This window comes from Cervus canadensis, chromosome 29 (assembly GCF_019320065.1).
Source record: "Cervus canadensis isolate Bull #8, Minnesota chromosome 29, ASM1932006v1, whole genome shotgun sequence".
In the NCBI taxonomy this organism is placed as follows: Eukaryota; Metazoa; Chordata; class Mammalia; order Artiodactyla; family Cervidae; genus Cervus; species Cervus canadensis.
In genome coordinates this window covers 22,441,050-22,464,584 of record NC_057414.1, presented here as the reverse complement: position 1 = coordinate 22,464,584, position 23,535 = coordinate 22,441,050, and the positions used below count along the sequence as shown (strand labels likewise).

At 48.5% G+C, this 23,535-nt stretch overlaps 1 protein-coding gene across 1 annotated transcript in view; it reads left to right on the top strand.

Annotated features, from left to right (window-relative positions):
• Positions 1-15,020: 15,020 nt before the first annotated feature.
• The window catches only part of SLC6A5 (solute carrier family 6 member 5), a 56,323-nt gene continuing 47,808 nt past the window's right edge, over positions 15,021-23,535 (top strand). The window contains exons 1-5 of the mRNA XM_043452613.1: positions 15,021-15,289; positions 16,665-17,204; positions 19,708-19,846; positions 22,454-22,585; positions 22,918-23,091. Of these exons, the coding sequence (XP_043308548.1) occupies positions 15,287-15,289; positions 16,665-17,204; positions 19,708-19,846; positions 22,454-22,585; positions 22,918-23,091 (988 nt within the window). The 5' untranslated portion in view covers positions 15,021-15,286. The remainder of the gene's footprint in view (positions 15,290-16,664; positions 17,205-19,707; positions 19,847-22,453; positions 22,586-22,917; positions 23,092-23,535) is intronic.

Genomic DNA, 23,535 nt, shown 5'->3' with positions numbered 1-23,535 from the left:
GCTGCAGTGTGAGGGCCTCTCATCGTGGTGGCCTCTCTTGGTGTCTCTTGTTGCAGAGTACAGGCTCAGTAGTTATGTATGGTGCAGGGGCTCACTTGCCCCACGGCATGTGGGATCCCCCTGAACCAGGGACCAAATCCATGTTACCTGCATAGGCAGGCAGATTCTTAATCACTGCCCCCCGCCCCACCCCCAGGGAAGTCTGAGTTGATGATATTTAGATGGGAGTTTCAGATGCACTGATACCTTCATAGGTTGAAATTTTGGGGAATGTAGGGATGGGGTGGATGCATTTTGCCTGTGTGGGCCAGGCATGCATCTTTGGAGCCCAGAAGACAGATCACAGTAGGCTGAATGATGTTCCCCTAAAAGATGCCCCTGTCTAATTCCTGGAACCTGTGAATGTTATCATATGATGAGAGAGAAAGAGAGAACTTTGCAGATGTGATTGAGAGTCTTGAGATGGTACGATTATCCTGGTTTATCAAGGTAGGCCTAAATGCTTTTTGTTTTTGATAATATTATAATTGTAGGCATTGGAAGGCTTTCAGGAAATAGAACTTTGCTAGGGTCCTTCAATAAGGATCTGTGGATATTCTGGGTGAATTATGAATTCCCAGAATTTGTGTGTGATATTTGGTGAGTATGTACATAAAGTGAGTGATGTATTCATTTTCCAGGACAGCAGTAGCACAGTACGGCCTAATGGGTAACTACTGCCGGCAGGGTAAGAAGAATCTGTCCTAGGCCTCCCTCTTTGACTTGTAGATGGCTGTCTTTGCTGTGTCTCTGACAGCACCATCCCTCTATGTGTGTCTATCTCTGTGTCCAAATGTCCCTATTTTACAAGGACACAGATCGTTTTAACTTGATCACCTCTGTTCAAGACCCAGTAAGACCACATTCTGTGGTACTGAGGCTTAGGACTCCAACATATTTGGGGGATGGGGGACACAATTCAATCCATAACGCTGTGGATATTTCCAGAGCTTTCATCAGATCTCAGAAGTAGCCAACATACGCATTCATGTATGCCCAGGCACACATGCTCACAAAGATTAAAACCCTATGGAAGGGTGAAAGCCCAAACTGTGGGCAGCGGGTAGTGAATGGTTGTGAGAAAAGGCGTCCAGACCCTTGAATAGGAAGAGGCCAGCTTTGCTCCGCAACCTTAAACCATGTTTTGAAGTAGACAGCTTGTCTGAAGGCAGTCCATGGAGTGGAAGAAGCAGAGGCTATAGAATGAGTCCAGTCTGCCTTGACATCATCTAGGCTCTGTGTTGCCTCAGGGAACTCACTCAACCTCTCTGAGACTGTTTCTTGGTCCAAAAAATACCACTTATCCTAAGGCTATGGGTGAAAGTGAAAGTGTTAGTCACTCAGTCGTGTCCAACTCTTTGTGACCCCATGGACTGCAGCCCACCAGGTTTCTCTGTCCAAGGAATTCTCCAGGCAACAATACTGGAGTGAGTTGCCATTTCCTTCTCTGGGGATCTTCCCCACCCAGGGATAGAATTTGAGTCTCCTGCATTGCAGGCAGACTCTTTACCATCTGAGCCACCAGGGAAGCTTAAATGATGATGAATTACAGTCCATGGAATTCTCCAGGCCAGAATAAAACTGGAGTGGGTAGGTGTTCCATTCTCCAGGGGATCTTCCCAACCCAGAGATCAAACCCAGGTCTCCCACATCATTGCGGGTTCTTTATGGTCTAAGCCACCAGGGAAGCCCAAAAATTCTGGAGTGGGTAGCCTATCCCTTCTCCAGGGGATCATCCCAACCCAGGAATCAAACCAGGGTCTCCTGCATTGCAGGTGGATTCTTTACCAGCTGAGCTACCAGGGAATGATATGGGTATAGAGTACCACACTCTGTCTGGATCCTGGCAGGCATGCAGAGACCCATTATCATTATGGGTGGATACAATGAATGAACACTTATTCCACTCTGCCCCTGGGAGTCTAGCTCAACAGCAGCACAGAATAAAGGAGCAGAGGTGGGACTCGGGCTCTGCTTTCAATCTGAGACAGACGCTGCTTGCCTCGGGGATGTGACCTTGGCAGGCCGTGCTGACAGATATGGCTTTCAAGAAAAATGTCTCATTGGTCTTCCAGCAAATCAAGGAGGCAAGGAATCCTTCAGTCAGTTGCATGGACACTGCCTCAATTTGACAAAAGACTTTTGCTCCCACTGGGGGCAGGGACCTGTTGATGTTGTATGGAATGTCCAATGTGTTAGGGTAAAGTCTGAGCTGCTGTAACTAACAGACCCCAAATATCAGTACCTTAAACTAGGTAAGAATTTGTCTTTATGTCATAGTAGAGACATGAGGGAAGGGGTGCCGTTGTTAACACGTGGCTTTCTTCCTTGTAGGCACAAAGTGGTGGCCATCGTCTCTCACCTAGCAGGGACGGACAGCGTATGCGCAAGGTTGTAAGTTAAGACCCGGAGTTCACCCATCATTAGCTTATTTCTCATTTGGCCAGAAGTTAGTGACAAGGGCTCACCGAGCTATAAGGAAGGCTTAGATACATCCTTTTTTGTTGTTGTTGCCGTTGTGTTTGATGGGTGTGGGTGGGCAGATTTCTTTTATTTTTACCTTTTTGTTTTTTATTGGAGTATAGCCAATTAACAATGTTCTGACAGTTTCAGGTGGCAGCAAATGCATGATACCATTTGCTTTCTGTTGTCGTTTTCCTTCTGGCTGTACTGCGTGGTATGTGGGATCTTCCTTCCCTGTGCTGTCTGCATTGGAAGTGCAAGCTCTTAACCACTGGAGCACCAGGGAAGTCCCTTAGATATGTCATCTTTAACTGGGTTGCCATGTGCCCAGCTAAACCTAATTATTATGGGAAAAGAAGATTATTATGGGAAAGGGTGTATTATGGGAAAACACCTACCAGACTGCCTCATGCAGCTCATGGCATCTTTTTCTCGTTCTGGGCCTGACAACGGTCCATTCCTTAGTTAAGTGACCTTGATTATGTTCCTCTTTAAGAAACACCCTTCTCCTGCTTCCCTCATAGCTCAGTTGGTAAAGAATCTACCTGCAGTGCAGGAGACCCTAGTTCAGTTCCTGGGTTGGGAAGATCCACAGAAGAAGGGATAGGCTACCCACTTCAGTATTCTTGGGCTTCCCTTGTGGCTCAGCTGGTAAAGAATGCACCTGCAATGTGGGTGACCTGGGTTCGATCCCTGGGTTGGGAAGACCCCCTGGAGAAGGGAAAGGCTTCCCACTCCAGTATTCTGGCCTGGAGAATTCTACAGCTTATACAGTCTATGGGGTTGCAAACAATCAGACATGACTGAGCAACTTTCACTTTCACTTTCTTCTCCTGCAAAACACACACACACACACACACACACACACACACACACACACACACACCCCTGTGATTCAGCCCAGATGTGTGGGCATCAGGCCCATGAATATTGGAATATAAAGCTTCAGGTTCCCATGATCGCACGGTATTTTATAATCACCTAGCTCTCTCCATTCCATTATCTTATTTGATCTTTGCCTCAGCTTTGAGAGTTGTTAGGCATAACAAGATTTATTATCTCCTTCCAACTGCAGAAAGTGAGTCTCAGAGAAATGTGTAATTTATCCAAGGCAGCACAATTCATTGGTGCTAGACTCAGAGCATCTGATACCTAATTTAGAGCATTTCCATCTAAAGCCATGGGAAAAGATGGAAAACTGGAACTCAATTCAATTGGAACAAATTCGTTCATTCTTATTAGTAATTTTAGGGGGTTGACAATAGTTGAAAAACAAGACAGAAAGTTTACTTTTCTCAGATTGAAAATAGTTGAAAAACCAGAGAGAAAGTTTACCTTTCTAAGGCATCGTTGCACCTCCTGATACCTCTCTTCCAAAAGCTACAAGGATCAGAAACATCATGTTCCCTTCTGACAGCACAAACATGTCTAATGTTTGGGACCTCCACTACGATAGCTTATGGTACAATACTGTCTGCCCACTCCTATCTTTCTTAACTAGAGTTTTTGTTTACGGATATTGCAGGTGTCAATTAGGTGTAAGGAAGAAAGCCATATAATAAAGTTTACACCAGGATGTAAATGTGTAATTAGTTGTTCTTGGAGTATGTTAAAGTTTAAAAAAAGAAAACTTGGTTATGTTCCTAAATGAACTTTGAATTGGTAGAATTTCAGGGGAGTCGGTAGCCAAGTAAAAAATCATTGAGTTTGGGAGGTTCTATAGGCATAACACACTCTTTTTACCGATGAAGGTCCATCTAGTCAAAGCTATGGTTTTTCCAGTAGTCATGTACAGATGTGAGAGTTGGACCATAAAGAAAGCTGAGCACCAAAGAATGATGTTTTCAAACTATGGTGCTGAAGAAGACTCTTGAGAATCTCTTGGACTGCAAGGAGGTCAAACCAGTCTATCCTAAAGGAAATCAACCCGTATATTCATTGGAAAGACTGATGCTGAAGCTGAAGCTCTAATACTTTGGCCACCTGATGCGAAGAGTTGATTCATTGGAAAAGATACTGATGGTGAGAAAGATTGAGGGCATGAGGAGAAGAGGGTGACAGTGGATGAGATGGTTGGATGGCATTATCAACTCAATGGACATGAGTCTGAACAAATGCCAGGAGATAGGGAAGGACAGGGAACCCTGGTGTGCTGCAGTCCATGGGGTCGCAAAGAGTCGGACACAACCTAGCAACTGAACAACAACTCCTTTGATTGTTATGGTGCCCAAAATCTTTTCCTGGCAGGAAAGTCTGCCTTAAAGTAAGATCAAGGGATCATAGCAACACATTATCATTAATTAAGACCCACTATGTCTCTAGCTCTCTCCTGGGCATATTATTTGAATGACTTCATTCAAGCCTTAGAACAATGCTATCAGTAAGGAGTGATGGTCCTTATATTACAGATGATAATAGAGCTGCCATTTTGTTTAGCCTTTGAGAAGTTAAGTTGCTCAGTCATATGTGACTCTTTGAGATTCAATGTACTATAGCATACCAGGCTCCTCCGTCCATGGAATTTTCCAGGCAAGAATACTGGAATGAGTTGCCATTTCCTTTTCCAGGGGATCTTCCTGACCTGGGATCAAACCCAGGTCTCCCGCACTGCAGGCAGATGCTTTACCCTCTAAACCACCAGGGACGCCCCAAGTTAGTAAAGTTAGGGAAGTTAGTAAAGGCTAAATACTTAGCCTTTACTATGTGTAAATTAAGATATGCGGTTTTGTAAGATTAAATACATTGACGAAGGCCATATTAAGAATTAGACTTCAAACCCCAAGCCCTATAATTCCAAAATTGGTGCTTTTTTAGCATTGCTTCCTCTGATATCCTCATTTCTACCACTGACACTTCTTCATCTGGACAGAAAGATTACTGGGGATGGGATTTCATATATTCATCCTCCAAGTCCACTTTTAATCAAATAATTTAGTACAAAAAATTTTAATATATTGACTGATATGTTTTATATATTTCTACAATATCTTAATATAGAGAAAAGTGTTCACTATATATTGAATTATATCCTATTAAGAAAAAGTGAAAGTATACATAGAGGACATGTTTCCAGTTTAGAAAGAAAAAGGCATAAATAGATACAATCTGGAAGGATATTTACTAAAACATTCAATGGCTATAATCCTGTAATAGAATTAAAATTTGGAAGTGAATATCTTTTATAATTGTAGTGATGTCCATCATCTCTCCTGCACTTATATTGATAACTATAATTTACTATCCTCCTTTTTGGGGGGGGACATTTCTTCCCCCTCCATGTGGTCAGGATGGAGCTTCCATTCGCAGCATGCTGCCTCACTGGACCCAAGAAATGGACATGTGACCAAGCCTGGACCAGTCAGTGTCTGGTGCGACCGGTCTCAATGGGCAGCAAATCAAGTGCTGTTGATATCCCACCCACACTGCTCAGTCCTTCTCTGAGTTCACCTGCAGCAGTGCTGGGCAGTTCCCGGGATACTGACGGCTCCCCACCTCCGACACCCATGTCTCTCTTGTTTCTATCTGAGACTCTTCTCCCGTCTGGTGAAATTTCCTTGCTCCCTCATCTGTGTTCCCTTGTACCCTTTCCCAAATACTCTACTTGCATCAAAAGCCTTGTCTCAGGGTCTAACCTATTAGGGTCTTTTCCCAAAACTTCCCAAACTGAGGTACAGATGTAGCTATCTCTTTCCCCTTGGATGATAATCCATGAGCACGAAATCTAGAATTCTGGTGGCATGACTTCTGCGATGTGAGAGTCTGAAAACATGTGACAGATGGACCCACAGAGCCCAGGACTCAGAGAGAGAACCCTCACGCTGTGAGCATCCTGGGATTCAGCCCACCTTGAGGTCAACTCCACTCTGACCTTGACCTAGACATTACTTTATTACCTTGAGTTTCAACTAGTTTTGAATTGAATTTCTGTCTCTTGCAAGCAAAAGAGTCCTGGTGGGGTGATGTTTATTCTTTTCTTTTTGCTTGTATTTTTCTCTAATGCAATACACAAAAGCTTTTTAATGCAAAAAAAAAAAAAAAAGTGGGCAGAATCGCGGAGCTCCTTGGTGGTCTAGTGGTTAGGATTTGGCACTTTCACTGCCATGGTTCGGGTTCAGTCTCTGGTTGGGGAACTGATATCCCGCAAGCTGTGTTGTATGCCAAAAAAAAAGGCAGAATAAAGTTCTAAGGAAAAAAAAAAAACCTTGGAAATGTCTTTGACAGTGTCACCTAAATAGCCCATGTGGGGGCAGAGTTCACCCTCTTCTCTTAGTATCAGTGAAACCAGGCCTTTGTGAAACAATGGACTCATTGAACCATGAGTCTTCACAGGCAATCACACTCCCCAAATGCTCCCACAGTGCTGAATTACAGAGGGTGTTTCCTTTGTCAGCTTGACCAGTCACCCCGACTCTTAGACTGATTTGGATGTTGCTTCTCATTTGGCCCCAAAGCTGTGCCCTAGTTAATGACTTGGAAAACCATGTCATCATCCATGTAATCTGCAGAATCCAGGGAGAGCTCTGAACCAGGCATTTCGGCTGCAGAGCAAGCATTCACAGGTCCTGCAGGTTTTAATAATGTTTGTGTTATTTCTCACAACTATTTAGTCATTACAAATCCTGTGTAAACAGATGGGCTTATTTGTTTGGTCCTAATAGTTATATTAATAAAATTTGGATATTGTGCATACTGATAATTACAAATATTTGTATTTACCAAGTAATATTCTTACCATTTAAAAATTCCTTTATGCTAAAGAGAAAGCTGGTTTAGCCTTTACAGAAACATACTAAGGCTTTATGTTCCCATGGCTTTTTTATAGCCAGAAGTGTTCACAGATTGCTGGGTATTGTTGGGAAGAGGAATGGAGAAAAACGCATTGTCACCCTCTGCTCATAGCACAGTTACATTTTCATACACAGCTCCATGTCTGTATCTTGAGGCAAACATCAATGAAACAAAACTGGTCCAAATAAGATGGTTCCAGTTCTCAAAAATGTGTAATTCCTTTAAACTGTAATTCCATATTTAGAAATCTGCATTATGAATCCAGATTAGAGCTGTGAGCAAAGATGTATCGATAGATATGTGATGCAGTAGTATTTATAATAAATATTGGAAAAAATTCAAATGTACAATAATTACTTCTTAGTTAAATTGTAGTGTATTCATATCATGAAAATCTGTGCAGCAATTAAAAATAATATATATCTCATGGCAATGGCGCAGAGCTAAATCTACAATATAAGTGAAAGAAAAGGCAGATGGTTGTTCAGTTGCTAAGTTGTGTCCAACTCTTTGCGACCCCATGGACTGCAGCATGCCAGGATTCCCTGACCTTCACCATCTGCCAGAGTTTGTGCAAACTCATGTCTGTTGACTCAGTGATGCCATCCAACCATCTCATCCTCTGTCTCCCCCTTCTCCTCCTGCCCTCAATCTTTCCCAGCCTCTGGGTCTTTTCCAGTGAGTCAGTTCTTTGAATCAGGTGGCCGAAGTATTGGAGTCTCAGCATCTGTCCTTCCACGTAGAAGTATAGAGGCTTTGAAAAAATCAAACTCTTCTGCTTTGGAAGGCTTTACAATTTGGAACAGCACTGTCCAATAGAACGTTCTGAAATGATGTAAATGTCCAAAGCAAAACAGAAAAGGACACCAGAAAAAGCTCATGTCCCCTTAAGAAGGATGGGGAGAATACAATTTGGCCAAAAAAAACCCAGTAACATTAAGGTCTAGAGGAAGGAGTCTTTTTGTTACATCTCTTGGGGAATAGTGTCAATCAAAACCCACAATCTCAAGGTAGGAAGAGCTCTTACTCTGTGCCAAGCACTGTACTAGAAGCTTTCATGTGCTTAATCTCATTTAATTACTGCATTTTACTAAAAAGGAAAGCAAGGCTTGAAGGATAAGTAACTGCCCAAGAACACACGGCTAGTGGCTTAACTTGGATTCAAACTCCTGACTCATCTAATTCTAAAGCCCTATTTTCACTATTGGGGAAGAAAATGGCAACCCACTCCAGTACCCTTGCCTGGAAAATCCCATGGGTGGGCGGAGGAACTATCTAGGCTACAGTCCATGGGTTTGCAAAGAGTCGGACACGACTGAGCATATCATGTTAACTCCACCCAGAAATAGGCTTAAATAGAACATAGAAACATTCTTTAGTGGAATGCAGACTCCACGAGTTTATTTTTAAACATATCATGGATCATTTCCAAGCCCTAATGGTGACATCCCAGGGGACAACTACCATCATGATTAATGAACTCTGAGTTGTCTATCAAAGATAGAGAAAGACTGAGCTGAACTCGTTCAGGCCATTGTTCGATATGATCTCATACCGTATCAAATGCTGTAGATTACTAGAACCAATAGAACCAAATTTAGGGCCAATGTCCATGTCCCCTAGGCCCAATTTACAAGGGCACTACCAAATGGCAAAATCTAAGGTTCAGAAATGTATCTATGCTGCCTGGCAGCTCCCACTGGTGTGAAAGATCTTGAATTTTCAACGTCCCACTTTCTGGGCCACCGTCTTCACCATTGTGTCTTTCTGAACCTTGCTCAGATTTGACTCAATAGCCTTGAGTTAACTCTATCAACTGCCCATACAGTAAAGCTTCCCAACATCTGTTCTGCTCTACTTGTGGGAATTCCTGCTAGGTTTGCCTGACATTGAATTCAAATCTCCAGCCCCCACCCCCCACCACCATCCCCACTAATGAGGACAGCAACGAAAGTCCAGGGGAAATAGGGACATTCAAGAAAGGGAAGAAAAAAAAGACTCACCTCTACTAGCATTTAATAAAACGTCAGTTCTCTTGTACCCCATGCATTGTATTAGTCACTCAGTCGTGTCTGACTCTTTGCGACCCATGGACTGTAGCCCACCAGGCTCCTCTGGCCATGGAATTCTCCAGGCAAGAATACTAGAGTGGGTTTCCATTTCCTTCTGTAGGAGATCTTCCTGACCAGGGATTGAACCTGTCTCCCACATTGCAGGCAGATTCTTTACTGTCTGAGCCACCAGAGAAGCCGTGTATTAGAAAATTTCTTTTTCTAATAGTGAATATATTGGAGACCTGATCTCTCTTTCAAAACTGGGTTCCCCAACTTTGGTTTTGGGAACTTAAAGCAGAATAAACACAGAAGACTTAAACTTGGAAATTGATTACTAAGTAGTTATTCCAAACATATACAACCATTAAAGCAGGTCTTGGGGCTTCCCTGATGGCTCAGAAGGTAATGTGTCTGCCTGCAATGTGGGAGACCCAGGTTCGATCCCTGGGTCTGGAAGATCCCCTGGAGAAGGGAATGGCTACCCACTCCAGTATTCTTTCCTGGGAAATCCAGTGGACAGTGGAGCCTGGTGGGCTACAGTCCATGGGATTGCATAGAGTTGGACATGACTGAGTGACTAAAAAGCAGGTCTACCAAAAGAATGATTTTAAAAAGGGGAGGAGGGAGGCAGTGGAAAGAAGTGAGTATGTTGTTGTTCAGAAAAATATCAATGTCATTATGGAATAAGAAATCAGAAATTTTCAGTTTAGCGTTGTTTTAGTTTAAATTATCTTATAGCTTAGTGGACATTGCAAGAATGGGGGTAGGGGGCAGAAAATCATCATCTTTTCTAAAACTATGTCCCCAAAAGATTTTGATTAGACCCTGGTTCCAGCTCAGCAGAGCTAGGAGACAATCAGCAGGACTTTAGGAAGGAGGATTAGCCAAATATCAGTAGCTGAGATCCTTAATTAACTGAATTCATTTTTCTGAGTTCTACTCCTCAGAGAAAGATAGTCAAACAGATGTAGGCTTAATACTTCCTAATGAAAGTAGCCTGGTGAATATGCTCATTAATTAAAGCAGTAGGTTTTAGTACTGAATTTTTTGCTTTTAAAAATTGTTTATATACATTTTTACATAAATTTATGCATATGATCATTACAACCATTTTTTTTTCAAAGTATAGTCTTTTCCTTTTCTTCCTTTTTTTTTTTTTTTAACCTCTTGCCCCTCCCCTCTGTTCATGTCAATGCCCACACTGCCCACCAGTAATCCTAGGTACTTCCTAGAGTGTGTGCTTCCACATTTTACTGGAAGACAGACAGACAGACAGACAAACACACACACACACTGGAATGATATACACACTTTAGTGTATCTGCCATTCTTATGTAAAACCTCATGAGAATCTGTTCAAACCAACTGTATGGCTCTAAACCATTCTTTTCAAGGCTACAAAATCATTTCATGCTTTAGACATACTATTGATCTAATGTGGATTTTTTTTTTAATCCTTTGAAAAAAAGAGATGATGCTAGACTTTGTTTCTTAATTTGCAAGTGACCTTGAACACTCACTTCTCCTCCCGGGACCTCTGTTTCCTCACTGTAAAGCAGACACATGGGACGATAGACGACCTTGAACATCCTCTGCATCTTGTTTTAAACTTCTCTGCTTCTGCGCCTGCACCCCCTGCCCTGTGTTTTGCTGCAGTGAACTGAGAAGGACCACTAGTGCTGAGTCAGGAACAAGCGTCCTGCCTGTCTGAGTCTCGTTACGTTGGACCTACCTTTTACCCACAGACTAGTTACTTACAGACTCCTCTGAAATGCTGTGGTGAGGGAGGCATGCGCTGAATAGTTGGTGTCCCCCTGACACCCAAGGTTCAAAGCAGAACTGGGCAGTGAAGCTGATTACAGAGATCTAAGGTTCTGCGGAATACATTGAGATGGACCTTCACCTAAACAGCACACACTCCGCCCAGGCTCTCAGGATGCTCTCAATTGTCTTTTAATGAGGTAAATACTTGATTATCACATGACCACACCACTGACTGAGGAGGCAAAGTGTTGCACAGTGATTATCTACTTTGTTAGGCTTTCTGTTCTGTGCACGTCTACCAACAGTGAATCTTCTGGACCAGGGAGAAAGAACTGGATTTATTTGCTAAATCTAAAGGGGCTTCAAAGAATGAAAGATCTATTTGTTAAATCCAAGGGGCTTCACAGATAATTCTTGCAGTCTGGAAAATAACCATTGCTTATTGAAAGAATGCCAGGCAGCCAGCCTCAGTGTAGGTACTTCACAGGCATACTCTCATTTAATCCACAAACAACCCTTGAGGGAGGTTAATACATATTCTTATTATCCTCATTTTACAGATTGAGAATTTCTCCCCAAGGTCACAGAGCCAGGAGGTGGGGTAGTGTGTCTGGCAGAGTCCACATTCTTAACACAGAACAACGCTCCAGTAGAACCAGGCGGCAGCAGACAAGAGGGACGGAAATGCTGTCTGGCTTTCCTCCTGTTTTATCACTGTCACCTGAAACCCACATTGAGTCCATGCACCCGTCATCTATAGAAGTTCTGGGTGTTTGTGGCTCATAGCAAAATCATCTGAACATAGATACAGACAATGGACCAGAGTCTGCACTGACGTGGGCTCAAATTCTGGCTCTGCGCTCTGACCTTAGGCAAGTTTCTTCGCCATTCTGTCAAACCGGCCAGGCAGCTGTTTGTCACCTGCTGCCCTGCGGACGCGAGGAAGCTGGCACCGCAAGCGCCAGGCTAACACCAGAGCCAGGGCTTGTTAAACGCCGTTTCCTCTCCCTTTTTTCTCCTCCTCTAGCGCGGTTGAGGGCAGCATCTTGAATGCGAAAGGCTGAGCTTCTAGTCCTCTCCTGCCTGGGTCCCAGTTTGCCCCCTGCGACTTGATACAAGCGCTGGCGTCAGGGCTGCCACTGGATGGCCTCTTTTTCACTAAATTCTGCCCCCTCCCCACCTCTACATTCTGCCCGGTAGACACGAGTTTTCAAAAATAGCTATTTATTTGCTTAACTGCAAGAGGAGGAGGGGGAGCAGAGCGATCGAGGGCAAAATCAATTACTATTTTTCATCTTTGACAAAGTAATTAAGGCCATAGTGACTGGCTAATTCCGACCGAATGGCTGCGCGGTGATGGATGCGGATTTACGGCCTGCTCCGCGGCGGTGCTCAGAGCCCGATTATCACTCCACACAGGCGGCGGCAGAGGGCGGGGGATGGAGGCCCGCAATGGCAGGACCGGAGCCTCCTTGTATTTTAATACTGCGGCTCCCTCCTCGGCGCTGCCCGCCTCCCGCCCAGCCCTCTCCCCAGCCTTCTCGCCCCTGCCCTGCTGCTAGGCTGATGCCCGCCACTCCACACCCGAATCGACTTCAGATCGACCCATCTAGGTCTCCCCGCTCCGCACTCTGCCTCTCCTCTCGCGGCCCCTCCTCTGCAGGGTCTAGCCACTGGAAGGGGAGGAGGTGGGAAGCCAAAGCAGCGCCTCCGCTAACGCCCTGCAGCCGCCGCTTCAACCACCTCCAAAGGGCCTGACGCACGTCGGGCCCCACGCGGGGAACGAGTGCGCACTCGGCCGGGGAGGGCCTGCGGGGGACACGTCAGACCCGGGGGTGGCGGGGCTGAGCCAGGGCTCGGGCGGCGGGACCGCAGTACGCCGCCGCCTCTGCGCGCTTTCCTCTCTCCCGCCCGGGCCGGGAAGTCTGCGCACACCTGGCACTTGGCGGGGGCGGCTCGAATGCAAATTGCGAAAACTGACTTCGAAGTCGTGACTGTCTTTTGGAAGTCCGCCCAGGGCCGGGAGGGCGAGGCCTACCCGGATCTAAGAGTGCCCGTCCTGGCGCAGAAATTCGGGGCTGCCTTGCCTGCCCTTTACCTAAGTTCTCGAATCCTGCTTTGACTCTTTGCGGACTGTTTGGGAAGAAGCGCCTGGCAGAGCCCCTTGATTTCCCCGTACGCTCCGGGAGTCCAAGGTGTTTCCACGATCCCGCCGGGGTCGAAGCTAGCGCCCCATGGGGGATTCCTGGCCTCATCCGCTCTTCTCACCCTCCTGCAGCGAGAGCCCACCACAGTCCCACGCCACCTGCCTTCTTCCCCTCTCCGCCACCTCGCTGGGTTTCCCGCCAGAAAAGCGCTATCGGCCCCCAGACGGCCTTGTGGGAGGGTTGGGAAGACTCTTCAGGATTCGAAGGTGACTTTCTGAGCCTCCGCCTCCCGCTTTCTAACTGGGAGTTTCTCAAAAACTGTTTTTAACGCTAAATGGAAAAGCCCATTCACGGAAAGCCCTTGAACGATTGTTCAATGTTGAGAGCTTAATAAATGTTCAATCAAAACTACAATGGAAAGAGGCCTGAAGCTCCCACCCCCGGCCCCCCCCCCAGGAAACTTGGGGAGGAATAGCACTTCAGGAAGCTCTCCCCCTTCCATCATCATGCAGACCGTGGGTCCCTAGCCGGCTGCTCTTGGAGGGGCAGAGCCAGTGAGCTGAGGCATCCGCGTGCACTGGCGCGGCTCAGAAGGAGGCGGGAGGGCCCCGGCAGGAATGCCCTGGGCGCCCACCGCAATCTGCCGCCGCAGCCTCGCCCGCGGGCGCCGCAGCTTTGTCCTCGCCGCGTGGGGACAGCCCAGTCGAGTGCAACGCCGCCGACCCCGAGGCAGTGGGCACGGCTGCGGGCAGCAGGGTAGGGACAGAATGCTCTGCAGAGCTCCCCATTTCCAAGGCCTGGAGTTCTCTGAACCGGCTCGGCCAGAGGGGAAGCGTTTGCTACGATCCCCCCGCCAGTCTCCAAACCACCCGCTTTGTAAAAGTGTGTTCCCTTTCTTACGACTGCAGTCATTGCTTTGTACCAGCAGGAAAACCCATCTTTTTTTTTTTTTTCCCTCACCGCGGCCACCTCCACCCTAGCCTCAGTACGGTAGAACGTCCTCTGCTGGCACCCCGAGGGCCAGCCCTGCCGCCCAGCTGCCGCGGATGGTGATGTGGAGGGTCTATTACACCTTGTGCGTCATTCCCTGGCTGTGGTGGATTTTTATCAACAGGGACAGGAAGAAAGAATGGAGTTCCTTTGACTTTGAAAGTGACCTAAGAACCAGATCAGTGTTGGAAATAATTTCTTTTTTATTTCTCTATAATATTGTCAGAGGAGCTTAAAACATGCAATGAGAATAATAATCCTAATTTTACTTAGGAATGTCTCTTCATTGTGTTCATAGAGATAATGTAGAAATGCAAACACTAGACCTCAGTCTTTTAAGCGAAGACCTATTTTTTAAGGATCCCCCCAACACTGGTTGACAGGGAGGTTGGGCTGTGGGAATCTGAAGTCAAGTACAGGCAAGGTTGGTGCAGCCTTTTAAATGCAGGGCCTCTGTGCACAGCCGTTGCCGGGCTGTGGTGCTTCGTGCAGACCCTCGATCTCTTTGGCGTAATACTGCGGAATCCTCTTCCTGCAGGTTTGGAGAGGTGGCAAGGGGATCTAGCCGAGGAGAAAGAAGGAAACACGACAGTGATTTAACTCCTTCCCCTACGCCCACCTCGGCAGCCCAATCCGATCCATTGGCGGCTGCGCCTCGGCTTGGGTGCAGTGGGACGTGTCCCTCCCATGTTTCCCTTAATTAGGAGGAGGAAAACTTCTGTCATCCCCTCCCGCCGGCTTCGGTTTAGTAATCAGACCCACATGAGTCACGCCGAACACGCAGCCCCCTCCCGCCTGAGTGACAACTGGCCAGCGTACTTTCAGCTGATGTCCCTTTAAAACTCGAATCCAAGGGGGTAATGATTTATCAAACTTGTATTATCAAGAAAATGTCAAACGAAGGGCACCTTGCTTTGCACTGACGCAAACCCGGCCTTTCCCAAGGAGATATAGAAAGCGCCTCTCTTGCTGGAGCCAAACCCAGTCTTGTCAATAGCTGGTCTCACTCTCTACTCGTTGAATCTGTTGCCCGCTTCAGACATGGTGAGTGTTTGCTTTTGTTCTTTTAAGAGGAGAGGGGGCTGTCAGGGTAGGAAGGGCAGATTCGTTTTGGATATTTCTTTGTGAAATGTTCTATGTATTCTGAAAGGCAAAGGGAAGACAACCATAGGTACATTGTACTTGTGAGCATCACCTGGGGGTGGGAAAGAGGTTTCTGAGGCTCTGGAGCTAAGAGGTTGGAGGTGTCGCCCAATCCCGCTATTCTGGGAACTGTCCTTGGTGCTGAAAAACCAGGTGCCAGTACTGAAGAGAGCCACCGAATACTAGAGGCACTGAGATAAGAATGCTGGCTGAAGCGGAGATACTTAATTTGGTGCAAATTAAAGGGTTCTGATCTGTGCATTTGTGCAAGAAGGTTAGGTGTGGCTGAGGTGAAGGTAATATGATTATTCTTACAGTATAATAGTAATCGGTGGCACTAATATTTATGAAGCCCTGAAAGATAACATGAAGAGAGAAAGTGGATGAAAAAAAAATATTGCTGGCAGTTATTTCCATTCTCAACTGGGAGAAAACAAGTGAAAATTAGTAGTCCTGAGTTTCAGTTCCTAAGCCAGAATAGGGGCATGGATATTAAACTCTTGTGAATAGCTATTCTTGGGGAGTGGGGAGGACCGAAAATCTTCTCAGGATCTTTTGCATATCTAGGAATCTGGAAGTGAATGTAGGCTGTGGAAGATACACCTGGTTACTGTCTTGTGTTTTAAATCTGGTTTATTGTTGTTCTTGCGGGGCTGTTGTTACTGTTTGGTCGTTTTCCTTATCCTTGCCTTTACTACCTGGCGGGTGTGGGTAGTTTTGGGATCGCTGGGATTCACATAACCAATTTGGCCTCAAACACTTGCAGGTGCCAGGGCATCAGCTTTTGTGGCCACAGCTTGTCTATCGCTTATTTAAAAAAAAAAAAAAAAAGGCAGCAAATGTGCATTGTTGAATGACAAAGGAAATGGGGCGGAAAATTAAAGAATCTTTCTACAATGGTGATGGGGACCGTGGGCACCCAAAGCCGTGATGTGAAATCCAAAGAAGGCAGGAGCTCATGGCTGTAGGGCTATTTCCGCCCTCCTCTCCCACCCCCCTTCCAAAAAACATTTCTGCATCTTTTTTTTTTAGTTCACCTTCTATCAGGGAGGAGAATATTACCTTCCTTATGTCATCTAGTTATCCGGGAGACAGACAGATTGAGAAATACTGATTACAGTTTTTATTGAAGAAGGAAAAAAAAAAAATCCAGATTCCAATTTGTTCCCTGGATCTTATGTCTGGATCTGAGTTGTGAACGTCTCTATATGTGGATACAGGTATTTTTTAAGGCTGCCGTGACTAGTTTTGCACGAACTTCACGTTGTGTTCGCAGGATTGCAGTGCTCCCAAGGAAATGAATAAACCACCAGCCAACAGCCTGGAGGCGGCGGTGCCCCCGGGCCACCACGATGGCCCGTGCGCGCCCAGGACGAGCCCGGAGCAGGAGTTTCCCGCGGCCACCGCCGCGCCGCCGCCGCGTGTGCCCAGGTCCGCTTCCACCGGCGCACAAACTTTCCATGCCCCCGACGCGCGAGCCTGCGAGGCCGAGCGACCCGGAGGAGCGGGGGCTTGCAAAATGAGTAGCCCTCGGGCGCCGGCGGCCTCGGCGGCTCTGCGGGACTGCAGCGAGGCGCACGGTGCGCAGGCCGCCCCTCCTTCGGGGGGCGCCGGGCCCGGCAACGCGCTGCCCTGTAAGATTCCAGCCCTGCGGGGCCCGGAGGGGGATGCGAATGTGAGTGTGGGCAAGGGCACCCTGGAGCGGAACAATACCCCGGCCGTAGGCTGGGTGAATATCAGCCAGAGCACCGTGGTGCTGGGCACGGATGGAATCACGTCCGTGCTCCCGGGCAGCGTGGCCACCGCTGCCGCCCAGGTAAGCAGGTCGGGCTGGAGCCGCGCCGCCTCCTGCTCCCCAGCTGCGGGAGAGGCGAGCCAGGCCCAAGCGGGTGCACGTGTGCTGATGGGGAGACCGGTTGGCAGCGCCAGGTGATGGATGCGGGGGGCAGCTTTGGGGCTTCGGAAACTCGCACTGCGCTGGGGGGGTCGTTAGTTCAGAGGCTGGAGGGCTGCCGCAACCCTGCCAGAGGGCTCGAAACCTCGGGAGCTGCCACTATCGGCTCCTTCCCAGCCTCAGTGGTAGGCCATCCAGGTGCAGACTCATCACTCAGTTGAGGCGTTTAGATTCTTACCCCTTTCCGCAAACAGGACTCCCCCTCTTGTTAACCACTGGATCTTTTTAACTTAATTTTAAAAGGAGAAGAAAACGCAGAGAAAAACCTGGGCGGGGGTCGGGGGAAGGGAGGAATGATGGTTTAGTCCTGTGGGCTTTGTACTGCAAGTTACAATAATCGTGGGAACTCATTTGATAAGTGGTTTATATGAGGCCGCTACTGAAGTTTAAGCCTCAGAGCCTATCTTTTCCAAAACCTGTACCTAATTTCGTGTATATATATTTCTTAGGGTACTCCTCTCAATTGGATAAGCTTCAGATTTGATCCTTTAGATTGAACCAGAGGCATGAAAAACCCACAAAGCAAATCCCAGTCCTGAGTGGGGGAGGAGGCAGCTGTTATTGGTGGCCCCCCTCCCACATGGGCTTTTGTCTTCTTCTCCCACTCCCTCCAGTCTCTCCCCTCCTCTGATTTCTTCCCTCCATCCTGTTTCATAGACTTCAGCTCTTCCTTTCCCACCGCGTGCCTCTCCACAGCCTCCTCCCCTGGGCTCAGGCGCTAAGCCTGTGTATCCAGCGGGGGGATTCTTGAACCAGAACATCTCCCTGTGTGCGATCTAGGGTTTATGTAGTCCTTCTTAGTTACTCTAGTGTTTGTAGACTCACACACACACACACACACTTATCCACACAGCAAGCGCTCAGCTGTTAAAATAACTAGAAGTGGATGTAACCTTAGGCTTTCCCACTCGCCCTTGCTCTTGGGGTCCACCTCTGGAGCGTTTGACTGTGTGCATTAACTGCCTGTGACAGCCTGTGCCCAAGAGTGTGACCCCAGGTGGAGGCAGAGAATTTGTCTCACATGTCTTGCTTAACCTCCGCACTGCGGCAAAAGGAGCCGGAACTCCCACCCTTTCTAGCCCTGGAAGAATTGAAGGGGGAGGGCACTGGAGATGGTACATGCGTGGGAGGTGTGTAGCAGGGATATTAAAGATGGTCAGTGTAGATCAAGCCCTGCCTTTACCTATTTTCGGCTCTGCCTGTCTTTCTGATTCTGGTCTTTCTGCCACCCACCTTGCCCCTCCTCCTCTCTCCCCCAGACCTCTTTCCCATCTTGCCAGCTGCTTCTTTATCCTCCATGGCCTGTGGAACAGTGTGGACAGGCCAGAATGCTAGAATAGGAGGTGGGGGGTCATGGAGGAGGGAGCAGGACCAGGGCTCAGGTCCCTGGAAGCTTTGTGTCCTGAACACTTTCTGAGTGGATTTTCAGTTTTTCTTTCTGCCTTGCAGTAAGGCATTCCAGAACTAGGGACTGCCCTAAGAGAGCATCTTAGTGTGGGCTTGGAGAGGTGAGCTCCCCAAACCCATAGACTGCAGGAGCTGGAGGGTGCCTCGGGGGACCGTGATTCTGAACCACTCAGTTTACAGATGGGGACACAGCAGCTCCAAGAGAGTCAGTGGCTTGCTTGGGGTTATCCAGCTGGGTAGGATAAAGTGTAGACCAGAACTCAGGGTTTTTGATGTCCTGTCTCTTTCCATGTCTGTTTCTCCGTCCCCTTCTTGTTTCACCCCTATAATTCCCTCCTTCCCACCTCCCTTTCCCTAGAGCTGAAAGGTGCCCTTTTAATGAGCTGAGAGGCAGCTTCTGCCGTAGGCTTTGGAGAGAGTGATGCAGGGGCTCTGGCTGGCTCAGGCATTGCAGCTTTCTTTCTGGCCTTAGCATGGACTCCAAAAGAAAAAAGAGAGAGAGAGAGAAAGGGGTGTGTTGAGGAATTTTGGGAAGTAGGGGGATGTTTAGGAACCTGCTTGCTGGGGACCCTAGGCATGATATTGGGGCCTGCTTGCCAAAGGAACTCTTGGTCAGGGGTTGGGGATGGAGGGATCTGCTTGCAATCAACCTACAGGTTCAAGGTTTGGGGAAAGCTGCTTGCTGGTGTGACTTGACTGTGGGATTTGGGAAAAGAGGGGGTTCAAGAGTCTCTTGAAGATGGATCTTCACATCAGAATTGGGAGCCTGCCTGCTGAAAGCGTGCAGGGTTGAGGGGTCAGGGCCCTGCCTGCCGATGCATCCTCGTGTGAAAATTGGGGGCCTGCTTGCTGGGAAGGACCCTCAGCTTTGTGGGGGGGAGTGGAGGAGGGGCGGAATGGGGCCTGCCTGCCGACCTACCTAGGGCTGTGATCCGACAATGTGCTTTTCCGCCCCCAGGAGGACGAGCAAGGGGATGAGAATAAGGCCCGAGGGAACTGGTCCAGCAAACTGGACTTCATCCTGTCCATGGTGGGGTACGCAGTGGGGCTGGGCAATGTCTGGAGGTTTCCCTACCTGGCCTTCCAGAACGGGGGAGGTATGGCTTTTCCGCTCTTTCCGCCGTGGCAGGGCGGGCACTTGTGGGTTGGCGGGGGACCCAGAGTAGGGGATGCAGAATCTGGGGACTCGGGCTGAGAGAGGAGGCTCAGGGCAGGCCCTTCACACTCCAGCTCCATCCCCTGTAGGCATCCATGGGAAGCCGGAGAGCAGGAGCTACCGTACCTGGTTGGTACTAGATCCAGGAGGCTTTTATCTGCAGATCAAGCTCAGGGGAGAGATGGGTTCCCACAGGCCCCATTGTCCACTTGGGAGGCCGGGTCCTGATTCAGGGGAACACTGATGCAGGCGAGTTCAAATCCTAATTTAGCCCACAAGTTATTTCGGTACAAGTTATTCCGATGCCCTCCTCGCACATGAATAGTTTTAGAGCCAGGAGCTGTGCTGCCCTGGACATTGAATTAAGTACATGGTAAGACAGTAGCCTGGAAATCTGAGCCTGCCGGGCACTTGGGTCGTGCAGAGGACAGGATGCAGGTGAGCCAGGAGGTGGACGCGCAGAGCGGCTGGGGCTTGTGCTCTTGAGAATCCAGTAGAAGCACTCACACAGATACGTCCTCTTGGGCACAAGCAGGGTTTATTTTGACTTTAGCAAAAACGGTTTCTGTTGTATTTGTCCTCACTGGGTGGAAGGAAAACCGTTTCTAAAATGCAGTGGGCGCCAGTCACACACGCACCAGCTGCCAGGCCGCTAGGATCCATTGAGCCTCTCCTGTACCCACCGAGGAGGGACCCGGCACATCCAGCGTCCCCTTTGCCTGCCCTGGCAAAGCTGAGGCACCACAGAGCTGGGCTAAGCCTAGCCCCTTCTACAAATAGGAATTTGCACCTAGGTTCCTCTTTCACAGCTTCTCAACAGGACCAAGGAGATAAGAAATGCGCCCCTCGCCCCATTGGGTTAGGCAGCTTCAGGGTTCGGGCTTTGTTTGTTTCTTGTTTTTTGGTCTCTGGGTGAGCTCTCCAGGTGCGGGCAGGAGGGACAGGTGCAGTGCCGTGTGATGATGAAAAGAGAAAAATATGTTAACACCCCTCCCCCTCATTCCGAATCAGGACACTGTTGACAAGGATTTATGAGGAGTGCAGAGTGGTTACGATCACGGAGGGGTGCCCTGGAAACAGAAGAGCGCCTGCCGGGTCACACACAGACTCGGCCGCCCCAGCTGTGTTTCCGCTCGTTCTCTGCAGGGAGTCCCCAGACCAGGGTGCTGTGATAAAGCTTCCAGTGCCAGAAAGGGGGGCGGACAGCCGGGGGGGTGAGGGAGGGAGTTCCAGTCCAGGGAGCACGGAAGCTTTGAGGCCAGACGCTCTGCTGGGTGAGTGAGAAGGGCCTGAGCTTTCCTCGCCCGCCATCTGAGAAATACAAAGATCTGAGAAAAAACACGACCTGAGAAAAGCTCCGGCTGCATGGGGAGTTGAATCCGGCCACCAGGAGGGAAGGCAACCTTTTCCGCAAGCACTGTGGCTCCAGCCCCTTCAAGGGGATGGAGGGGAGGGGATGGAGGGTTCACTCGCTTCCTCCCTCGGAACAAAAGAGAAGGCCTGCACGATCCACATCTTTCTCAAAAACCCATTCAGGAGAGGATAAAGCAAGAGCCCTGGTTTTACTCCCCAGCAGTCCCTGGCCTTCCTCCTCTGGAGAGGCCCTGGCGGGAAAGGCCCTTCCAGCAGGAGGAACTGACAAGAGAAAGATCAGCTTTCCTTCTGTGGGGTCCAGTGTTCTGGGCTCTGGTGTCATGAGTCCCCAGATTAGTTCTGACTGTGCAACAGCCCTCCCTGGTCCAGACCCTTTCAAAGATCATGGCTATTCCCCAAGCTCCTACCAAACAACCCCAAAGAATGCTTGAGGATGAAGACCCCCAGGAACCCTCAGCCAGTCTCTGGAGACCTGCTAGCTCCCGGAGCCCTGGCCTGGGTGTTCTAGAGAACAGAGAGGAAGGATCAACAGCATTGGAAGCCCGAAGTCTAGATAAGACATCCACATAAACATTGCCAAGTACCTGGTGTTGGGAGGGGAGGTTCTATGGGAGGGTAGAGAAGTGAGACTTCCTGGGGGAGGAGGCATTTGAGTTGACCTTGAAGGATGGAAGGGACTTCTCACATGGAGAAGGAAGTTGAGACCTGTGTGAAGGCTGAGGTGGAGGGGGAAGGATGTCTCCACCACCCATCTGGTTGGTAGGTGTGCAAGTAACTCAAGTCAAGGGCCCCTGCAGTCTAGCTTAGCAGATTTGGAGGGCTGAGATCCCAATGAGATTTAACTGAATCTGAGTCCTGTAGTGAATCAGAAGTGTGGATTTGTTGAACATTGGAAGGAAGGGCTTAATTTGGGGATGCTGAAGTACTAAAACAAAAGAATAAAGTCCACTCAGCCTGCAACCCCAACGATCCATCCAATGGGGAACTGAAAAAATAGTGTGGTTGCAGGGTATCCTGGCATTGTGTAGAGGATGGCTACTATATGTCCCTGGGTGCTGGTGGTTGAGCTGGAATATCAAAAGCTTCCTGGAGAAGGTGAGCTCCCTGAGGGGGAGGATGGAGCCTGCCTGCCTGGGCCTCTCTGAGCGCTCATCTCCCACTCTCTCTTTCCAAGGTGCTTTCCTCATCCCTTACCTGATGATGCTGGCTCTGGCAGGGTTGCCCATCTTCTTCCTAGAGGTGTCCCTGGGCCAGTTTGCCAGCCAGGGGCCGGTGTCTGTGTGGAAGGCCATCCCAGCCCTGCAAGGTGAGTGCTCCCTGCTTCCCAGCTGCCTCAGTCCTTCCTTGCCCTCTCTGGCACCAAATGGCCCCAGGGAGTGAGACCTGCTTCTGTAATTGGGAGAACCCATTCCTTCCTTCTCTATGTGATCAGTTTCGCCACTGGGGCCCAAGATCATCTCTGGCATCACTGTCTTCCTGGCAGAATGTCTCGATAGCCCCTGACACAGAGTCTATTCCACTGTTAATGTGTCCATCTGTAAGAGGGAGCCAGCACCTACATTCCCCTGCCCTGCGCCCAACCATAAAGATTCCACAGGCTCTGGAGGAAACGAATCCCTGAAACTTTTGCTTCCACAGGCTGTGGCATTGCAATGCTGATCATCTCCGTCCTAATAGCCATATACTACAATGTGATTATTTGCTACACACTTTTCTACCTGTTTGCCTCCTTTGTGTCTGTGCTGCCCTGGGGCTCCTGCAACAACCCTTGGAACACGCCAGAATGCAAAGACAAAACCAAACTTTTACTAGGTAAGTTTGGATACACCTGCACCAGGCGAATTGTTCATTCATTCATTCATTCAGTGAGGATGAACTGAGCACCTACGATGTTAGTCAGGTTCTATACTAGAGGCTGGGGGTACAGAGGTGAAAACCCATCTCGAATATAGTTAGTTCTAATGTTTAAGAAACTCATGGCCTAGACAGGGTAATCAAATTTTTGTTTGCTCATGAATAGCTGGAGTGTTTGTTGAAAATGTAGAACTGCAAGTCCCACCAAGTAGTCTGACTTACTAGATTTGGCTAGGGTCGGGTCCCCAGGTGACTCGTGTACACGGTACAGTCTGTAAAGCAACGAGGTCTGGAGTCTGGGAGAGTGAGGCATGCGAGCCTGGGTCCACACTTCTCAGAATGCTGCCCAGAGCGTGGGGCAAACACATGAGAACAGACGCTTGACCTCCAGCCTCTGACAGG